Raw genomic sequence first — 9,615 nt, forward strand, 5'->3', positions numbered from 1 at the left:
CCGTCTACAGGGGTGCCTGACTGACGCTCAGTCAGTTGAGCGTCCAACTTCTGGCTCAGGTCATGATCTCACGGTTCGTGAGTTCAAGCCCCACATCGGGCTCTGTGCTGTCAGCTCCGATCATGCTTCAGACCCTCTGTCCCCCTCTCTCTGCCCCTCCCCCCGCTCGCATTCTCTTTCTCAAAAACGAATAAACATTGAAAAGGTAAAAAATAAAAAAATATTTAAAGTACAGCCCACAATATTATCTTTATTCTTCTGGCAGTTTTCAAAATGTGATATACATTTCTCTCTAATTTCTCCCCAATTCTCAGCCAGTGGCAAAAAACAAAAAACAAAAACAAAAATCATTCAGTGTTACTAGAGGGAAAAATAACTGAGGAAAACCGCATCGAGGGGGCAGAGCTGACCCGACCAACACCTGCAGCCACCTGTCTCGCTGCTCTGGGAAACCCTCCCAAGTTCTCCTAGGCTGGTGGCAAGCCCACCCGACTTCTTGTTAGTTTCTGCCACTCGTTCTTGCCCTGGATTAATTGCTTCACTTTTCTGAGCCTCACTTTCCGTATCAGAAAAACAAACAAAAAATACCAACATCAGGGGCACCTGGGTGGCTCAGTGGGTTGAGCATCCGACTTCAGATCAGGTCATGATCTTGCGGTCCGTGAGTTCGAGCCCCAGGTCGGGCTCTGTGCTGACAGCTCGGGGTCTGGAGCCTGCTCGGATTCTGTGTGTCCCTCTCTCTCTGCCCCTCCCCTGCTCATGCTCTGTCTCTCTCTGTCTCAAAGATAAATAAAACATTAAAAAAAAAAAAATACCAACATCAAAGGGCCACCGTTCAGCAGGAGCAAGAAAACCTGAGTCCAGACCCAAGACACCGCAGACCCTAAGTCTGGGCTCCTCCTCAGCGGTCAGGGAATGGGCCGCACAACGTGTCCACTTACATCCTGCGTCCTCAAGCAAAACGTAAGCCTGAGCCCCCAAGATGCCTCCCCCACGCCCAGCAGGCAGGTGGCCCCTGTCCCCTCCCCGCCCCCCACAGCCTCCCTGGGACACGAAGCCAGGGCAGGCATGTGTCCCTCAGCCTTATGGGGTGCACCTGTCTGCACTGGTCACTGCTTGCTGCCGTAAGCGGTCACCACAAATTCATGATCGTGCACTTCAGGCGTCCATAGCAGGTCCCACGGGCCTCCAATCAAGACGTCGGCAGGACCACGTTCCCCCTGGAGGCTGTTTCTCTGGATATTTTCGGTTTCTGGATGCCCCCTGCATGCCGCTTTCTCCCCCTCCAAGCCAGCAGTGGCACCCCTTGCCATCTCTCAGATTCAGTCTCCTCTCTTTCAAGGACTCTTGTGATGATGACACCGGGGCCACCTGGCTAATCCAGGACAGTCTCCCCATCTCGAAATCATTAACTGAATCCCAATGGCAAAGCTCCTTTTGCCATGAAAGGTCACACACTCACAGGTCCCGGGGGGCCACTATTCTGCCCACCACACCCTACACGCCATAACCTCTGAACAATCCAGATTTCCTATGTTTTTATTCTTTTCCATTAAATGCTTGACTTCTTGCATTAATAGCATATCAGGGTTTTCCCATAAATCATCCACCAAAAAAACTCTTCACACGATCATGCGCCTTGTGTATAAAGATGAGAACTACCTCGCCTCCCAAGCCCGAGCACCTCCTAAGCTGCCACCCTTCAGTGGAGGGAACGACACCAAGTCAGAGGGGCCCCAGGAGGCCTTCTCTTTGCCTGCGGCTCCCTTCTGCTACTCACACCCCAAACTCCCCACCCTCGCGCTCAAATCACGTGCTGAAGACTTGGTGCCACCAAGTGAAGATCTCTGAGCCACGAAGATCAGAAGAATGAGTAGGCGGCCATCTGGGAATGTCCAATAGACCTCTCCCTGCCTGGACCTTCTAGAAAAGGCATCCTCTCCTCGCCCCCAGGACAGCATAAATTGGAGATCAGCTTCAGGCATTCCCTTCTCTCAGAAAGGATTCATTGGGCACCTACTCTGTGCCAGGCTCTGGGTAATGGTGATTAAGTTGCCCCCAACTGGGGCCCAGGGGGTTCCCAGCTGAATGATCACATGAGCACATGTCACACGGCAACTGTAAGAGAAAGAAAAGGAGCCAGTGCTCAGACGCTCCAAGTGGGATCTGATCTCTAGTCAGGAACATCAGGGAAGGCTCCCCTGAGGACGTCCAGTAACGCGTAATGGAAGACTGAGATTTGACTAGATGAAGAGAGGAGGAGACATTCCAGGCAGAGAACAGGAGGTGCAAAGGTCCTATGTCAAGAGGGAGCCTAGGAGGAGATACTGAGCTCAACCCAACTTCTAAAGGCAAGGAGGTCCAAGACCAAATCTTGAGCAACTGCAACGTTTAATGGTCAAAGATGGGCAGGAGAACTCGACTCTCACAGAGGATATAGGAAACACCGACAACCTGTGTCTCAGGGTACCATAGCCAAACTATGGAGAAGGGCCAACTGTCCACCAACTGATGAATGGATAAAGAAGATGTGGTGTATATATATCCATATATACAATGGAATATTAGCCACCAAAAAGAATGAAATCTTGCCATTTGCAATGACATGGATGGAGCTAGAGTGTATTATGCTAAGCAAATTAAGTCAGTCAGATAAAGACAAATACCGTATGATTTCACTCCTGTGGAATTTAAGAAACAAAACAGATGAGCACACGGGAAGGAAAAAAAAGAGAGGGAAACAAAGCATAAGAGACTCTTCTTTTTTAAGTAGGCCCCATCCCTAGCACAGAGCCCAACATGGGGCTTGAACTCATGACCCTGAGATCAAGACCTGAGCTGAGGGTCAGATGCTTAACTGACTGAGCCACCCAAGAGACTCTCAAAGACAGAGAACAAACCGAGGTTGGTGGAGGGAGGTGGGTGGGGGATGGGCTAGATGGGTGATGGGTCTTAAGGAGGGCACTTGTGATGAGCACTCGGTATTGTACGTAAGTGATCAATCACTGAATTCTACTCTATTCCTGAAAGCAATATTGCACTGTATGCTAACTAGAATTTAAATAAAAAATTTGAAAAGAAAAAAAAAAACTATACCAAATTCTAAAACAGAATTGCTTTGGGAAAAAGTTGGCAGTTTTTGAATACAGTTTTAAAATACAGTTTTAAAAATACAAGTAAGTAAATAAATAGGGGTGCCTGGGTAGCTCAGTCGGTTAAGCGTCTGACTCTTGATTTTAGCCCAGGTCATGATCTCACAGTTCATGGCATCGATCCCCATGTAAGGCTAACAGTTTGGAGCCTGCTTGGGATTCATTCATATTCTCTCTCTCTCTCTCTCTCTCTCTCTCTCTCCCCCATCCCCCCCCCACTCTCTATCTCTCTCACTCTCTCAAATAAACTTAAAAAACAAGAATCAATCAACCAATCAATCTCAGGATAGACCGGGGGAATGAAAGCATAGGTCCACACAGACACGTTTATATTCACCGCAGTATTGTTTATAATATGCAAAAACTGGAAATAACTCAAATGTCCATCTCGGTAAATAAACAAAGAGCGGCCTATCCAGACAAACGAATTTGACTAAGCAATAAAAAAGGAACTTCGAAACTGTTGTGCTGAAAGAAACCAATCACAAAGACAACATACTGCATGATTCCATTTATATGAAATTTCCAAAAAATGCAAGCCTACGGAAACAGAAAGATCAGTGGGACTGAGTGTAAATGGGCATGAGGGACTTTGGGGTGATGGAAATGTTTGAAAACTGGACTGTGGTGATGGCTGCACAAACCCTGCAACTTTAAGAAAAAAATCGATGAACCGTACATTTCCTATATAAATATTTTATGCCTCAAAGTTGTTTTAAAAAAAAAAAGTGGTAGAATATGAATCTAGTCAGCTCTTTCTAAACCCAGTTCACATCTAAAACTTCCTAGTCCAAATACATCAAAAATCAAAGCATTCTCCTCCAGTCTGGTCACAAAACCTGAAGGCAAAGTCTTAGTTTAGCCACAGCACCTGCTCCCTGCCCTACATAGCACAACAGAGCCTTTACATACCTGGATGGACGTTTATGCAGAATCATTTCCCCAGATTTGATCAGAATAGAGCCATGAAATCCGTAATATTTGTTAAAAGTTTAATGTTTATTTATATTTGAGAGAGACAGAGAGACAGAGCACGAGTGGGGGAGGGGCAGAGAAAAGGGAGACACAGAATCCCAAGCAGGCTCCCGGCTCCGAGCCGTCAGCCCAGAGCCCGACGCGGGGCTCGAACTCACGCGAGATCACGCGAGATCACCCGAGATCGTGACCTGAGCCGAAGTCGGATGCTCAACCGACTGAGCCACTCAGGTGCCCTCAGTATTTTTAAATGTCCCCCCATCAAAGGAGCATTCTCAAGAGCCCCCGGTAGCAAACCTCCTACAAAGACCTGTTTATCACCATCAGCCCCAGCAAATACTAGGGTGTACTAAGTGCTTACTGTTCTAAACTTTACATGGATTAAATCTCTAAAACAACCCTCTGAGGTCTCCATAATTCTTGTCACTCCCACTTTACAGATGAAAACACTGAGACCCAGAGAGGTAAGATAATTTTCCCAAAGTCAAACGCGAGTTGTGATGGAGCCTGAGCTTGAACCAAGCTCTTCCCCTCTGGGACCCACACTCCTACCAACCAACCTCTGGTGTTTCACCAAGAAGGGAACATTCAGCTGGCAGCAAAGCGCGTGAAGTCAGACTATGGCTTCCAGCAATGTGCCGCACAGGCCGCGTTTCCTAACCACGGCAAGGGTTTTCTCAGCATCGGGATGCGGTAACTTTCTTGAGAGAAAACAGCACTGGGGCCACAAGACTCCCTCAGCAAATAAAGTGCATGTCTTGGAAACATACCGAGTAACCCCAGCATTAATTAAACTGTCTCCTGGGGCTCATGGCATCTATGTTTTGGGGTTTTGTTATCTTTTTTAAGTTTTTTTTGGGGGGGTGGGGGGTAGAGAAAAGGAGAGACAGAATCCCAAGCAGGCTCCTTGCCATCCACACAGAGCCTGGTGCAGGGCTTGAACTCCTGAATCCTGAGATGTTGACCTGAGCAGAAATCAAGAGTCTGACACTCAGCTGACTGTGCCACCTTGGTGCCCGTTTTGGGGTTTAACCATAAAATCACCAACCATTTGGGGCGCCTGGCTGGCTCAGTCAGTTGAGCGTCCGACTTCGGCTCAGGTCACGATTTCATGGTTCGTGAGTTCAAGGCCTGCATCGGGCTCTGTGCTGACAGCTCAGAGCCTGGAGCCTGCTTCACATTGTGTCTCCCTCTCTCTGCCCCTCCCCCACTCACACACTCGCACTATCAATAAATAGAATTAAAAATATTTTTTTAATAAATAGGGGCACCTGGGTGGCTCAGTCGGCTGAGCGATGGACCCTTGATTTCGGCTGGGGTCACAATCTCACAGTTCGTGAGTTTGAGCCCCACATGCGACCCTGCTTGGAATTCTCTCTCTCTCTCTCTCTCTCTCTGCCCCTCCCCTGCTTGCTCTCCCTTTCTCTGTCTCTCAAAATAAACATTAAAAAAAAAAAGTTAAAAAAAATAAAACAGGGCTATTTATGTCAAGTACCCAAGCAGAGAGCCTGACCATTCACATACAATTCCTGACTTCTGATGTTCCACTTCAGATTTTTCACTGTTACAATGGTACAAAATCAATATGCATTTGATATGAACTGTAGTTTGAACTGTGATCTCTTCCGGGAGGTGCAATCCTCTGCTGTGATGCTGGCCAGCAACGAGCCCCAGCCGGCCAGGAAATCAGGAGGGTAAATACTGATACACTGACAACCATCCCACACCCATACAGCCACTCCGTCTTTCACTTTCAGTCCAGTAGTCAGTACGTTACATAAGATAATCAACACTTTATTATCAAATAGGCTATTTATGCTACATGATTTTGCCCAACTGTAGGCTAATGTAAATGTTCTGGGTATGTTTAAGGCAGGCTAAGCGATGCTACGATGTTGAGTAGGTTAGGTGTAGTAAATGCATTTTCACCTTAAGGTATTTTCAACTTACAATAGGTTTATCGGGATGTAATCCCTTGGAAAGTAAAGAAACATCCATATTAGTTTCTTCTTTCTTTAACTCCTCGCCCCCATTATATTTCGGGGAGACTCTCCATCACTTTGCTTCCAAAAGTGTTTCCAAAACCCCAGCTTCCCACCTTGAGGTAGCTACTCCTAAAACTGCAAATTAAACACAGGAACATATATATGCACAATTGCCTGGCTCTCCTGATACATGCTTTGAATATGAATCTGTGTCACTGTTTAGGAAATAAATTAGTTCCAAAGTGGCAAATTCTAAAAGGGGGTGTGATCTTCCATTCAAATACCAAACAGAAAAATTTTTAACTGTCTGCACCGCTCCCTGTCAGCCCCCACGTTAACAGTGCATATTTCTATCATGGTTAATTATCACTTTTAAAGAATTATCTACATTTTCCTCTCATGCACTGCATCAGGAGTTCTCAACTATGACAGCATGTTAAAATCATCTGGGAGCTTAAAAAAAAAAAAAAAATAGAATAGATACCCCGGTCCCACTCCAGATTATTTCAAAGGTCTAAAACAGGGCAGGGGCAGTGGTTTGCTAAGCTCCCTGAGCGACTGCACACAGCCAGGGTCAGGAGGCCTGCACGGGTCAGACATGGCTTGTTTAATTTAATTCATCTTTGTATCCCAGTCGCCTGGCACCGCCCCTGCACACTGTAATCATCTCATAATTGCTTTAAACGCGAACATCTAGAGGACTCGGGTCCACTGAATACACAAATTCATTATTTACTGAGGCTGGACACTGCACGCATACGCTATCCAGGCACAGAGCTCAAGGATCATTCTTGCGCCCTGAGTAGTCAGGAGTATAACGAGGGAGAACAGCGAAGGAAGGGAGGGAGCACTGTCTGGGAGCCCAATGATCCTGACTTCAATCTCCATTTTGCAGCATCTTCCCGGCAGTCCTTAACCTCACTGCGCTCGGGTCCTCCTGTCTTACATCAACCGGGCCTCCGGAACATTCAAGGAAGACAGGGACAAAGACCGCACAAAATGGCAGCTAGCATCATGACTTTTTTTTTTTTTTTTTTTTTTTTAATTCCATGGACACCTGATGGAAGCAAGCAACCCTAAGGGTTCCCCCTCTCCACCTCCGGCACCAAGCAACCGACTCCGCAGTAAGCCGCCGCCACAAGGAAATGCCCAGAGCCGACAGGATGTTAGGGGGCAGGGCGGGTCCAAGGCCGCAGCCCCGCCCAGCTGCCGGGCTCAGCCCTCAGGGGACGTCAGCCTCACCTGGGCAGCCTGGGAAAAAGCACCTTTCCAGCTCCCACCCACCCCCGCCCCCAAACTCCGAACGGAGGGCCTGGGAGGGGCCAGAGAATGTGCAATTTAACCAGCCCCCCCCCCCCCCAACCCTTACCCCCAGGTAACTGTCGCGGGCGATGCCACAGAGTCCCTTACAACCTCAGCAAGACAGGACGGCTGGGCGGAAATCGGCAACCCGTCCGCTCGCTCTCCAGGAGGGAAACCCACGCCTAGGCGGCCATGGGGTCGGCCGGGGCGGGAAAGGCCACAGCAGGTGGAACCCCCACCCGGGCCAGGGGACGCCTTCCCTCAAACTGTGGGGAGCCGGAGGTTCTCCGGTCGGCCAGGAGGAGCCCCGCCCGGCCTCCTGCGGCTGCCGGTTTCTGACCCCCCCCCCCCCCCGGGGCCGGGAGGGGAAAAGGCGGCCGACCAGGGGCCGGGACCCCGAGGCGCTGACGCGGGACCCCCGTGGCGCGGGTCTGCGGCGGAGGCCGCGTCTCCCCCGCCCCAGTAAGCCCAGCACATCCGGGCTCCCGAGGGCTGTTCCAGGCGCGGAGCAGGGTTTGCTGGGGACCGAGGCGTAATCACAACAAGGATAATCAGGAAACAATAAAACGGTGGAAAGCCATGGCTGGTCCCAGTTCCGCGCGCGGGGCACGGCGCTGGGGCGGGCCGGGCTTCCCGGGGCTTCTAAGGAGAGCTGGGCCGGGGCGGAGGCAGCCGCGCGCTCGGGCCCCAGGGGGACGCGGTCGCGCAGGGGGGCCCGGGCCGGAGCTGCAGCCGCGACGACCCGCCCGCCTCCCCCGCCGGCCGCGAGCTCATGGCGCCGGGCGCGGCCAAGCTGTCAGGCCCGGCCAGGCCGCCCCGGCCCGCGCGGACAAAGGCGGCCGGCGTCCCCAGGCCCCGCTCACCCGGCGCGGGGCCTGCTGTCCATCCGCTTCTTCTGGCGCACCGGCTGCAGCGGGATGTTGTCCGTCATGTCGCCCGCGCCGCCCGCCTTGGCCGCCGCGCCCCCCGCGCCGCCTGGGCCGCCGCCCGGTCCGGCCTCCGCGCCGCCGCCCGCCGGCGCCGCGCCGCCCCGGGGGAGGAGGCGGCGGCAGCGGGCGGGCCGGGCCCGCAGCGAGGGGGCGAGCTCGCGAGCGCCGGGCCACGCGCGGAGCCGCCCGCGCGGCCCGACCGACGGACACGGGCGCACCATGGGCCCGAGCTCCGCGCTGCGCCCGCTCGCCCCGCGCCTGCCACGGGGGGCGGCCGGCTGTGTCCGCGCCGCCGCCGCCGCCGCCGCCGCAGTGTCCCCGCCCCCCGCCCGCGCCGCGCGCCCCCCACGCGCGCCCACCCGGCCACGCGCCCCCCGCCCACGCCCCGCCGTGCGCGCGCGCGCCCGTCGTCCCCCCGCCCTCCCCCCCCAGCAGCCAGCCGCGCCTCACCCGCAAACGCGCACCCCCGGCCGCGCTCCCCCCACCCCACCGCAGGCACTTCCTCGCGTGCTCACGCCGGCACTGGCGTGCACTTGCACACACGAGCCCCGCACACACACGCTCACTCTCACCCGCTCGCTCGCTGCCCGGCAACATCCCCATTCCCAACCGCGCGAATGCACACACCCCGCCTCACTGCCTGACATTCACCATCACACGGGCACGCCTTGCACACACACCCTGCCACCTCGCTCCCCAACATCTGACATTCTCAGTCGCACACCTGCACACCCTACCACACTCAACGCCCGTTAGTCCCCCTGGTCGGCCAACCCTGAATCTTAGGCCTCACACGTTTGTGCCCCAGAGTCACAATTGCATAGGGACATACACCCCCACCTCACTCCACTTCCAGACTCCCTCACCCACCATCCCTTACCACCACCCACCCCCCTGGATCCCTGGGACTCACAATCACACACACGTGCACACACTCATCCTCACATTCCCTCAGCTACCTCTGGGGCTTACACTTGCCCTCAGTCGCTCCAACACATTCAAGCGTACTGAGAATCACACACACACACACACACACACACACACACACGAATCCTCCCACCCAGACCTACAGCCACACTTACTTGCTTATACCCTCTCCCACAGTGTCCAGGATCCATTAACTTTCAAGGACCTGTTAAATTTTGGGAACAGAAAGAAAACGAGTAGCGGTGATGGGAGGAAGGACAGGAGGGAAGGCTGGGGTAAGTTAAGAATCTGTAGGTAATGCGGCGTCTGGGTGGCTCGGTTGGTTAAGCGTCCGACTTTGGCTCA

At 52.8% G+C, this 9,615-nt stretch overlaps 1 protein-coding gene across 1 annotated transcript in view; it reads right to left on the bottom strand.

Moving 5' to 3' along the window:
• Window positions 1-8,647, bottom strand: part of ATP9A (ATPase phospholipid transporting 9A (putative)) — a 128,343-nt gene extending 119,696 nt beyond the window's left edge. The window contains exon 1 of the mRNA XM_058685982.1: window positions 8,278-8,647. Coding sequence (XP_058541965.1) covers window positions 8,278-8,564 — 287 coding nt within the window. The 5' untranslated portion in view covers window positions 8,565-8,647. The remainder of the gene's footprint in view (window positions 1-8,277) is intronic.
• Window positions 8,648-9,615: the final 968 nt, after the last annotated feature.

The sequence above is a fragment of the Neofelis nebulosa genome, chromosome 9, assembly GCF_028018385.1.
Source record: "Neofelis nebulosa isolate mNeoNeb1 chromosome 9, mNeoNeb1.pri, whole genome shotgun sequence".
Classification (NCBI taxonomy): Eukaryota; Metazoa; Chordata; class Mammalia; order Carnivora; family Felidae; genus Neofelis; species Neofelis nebulosa.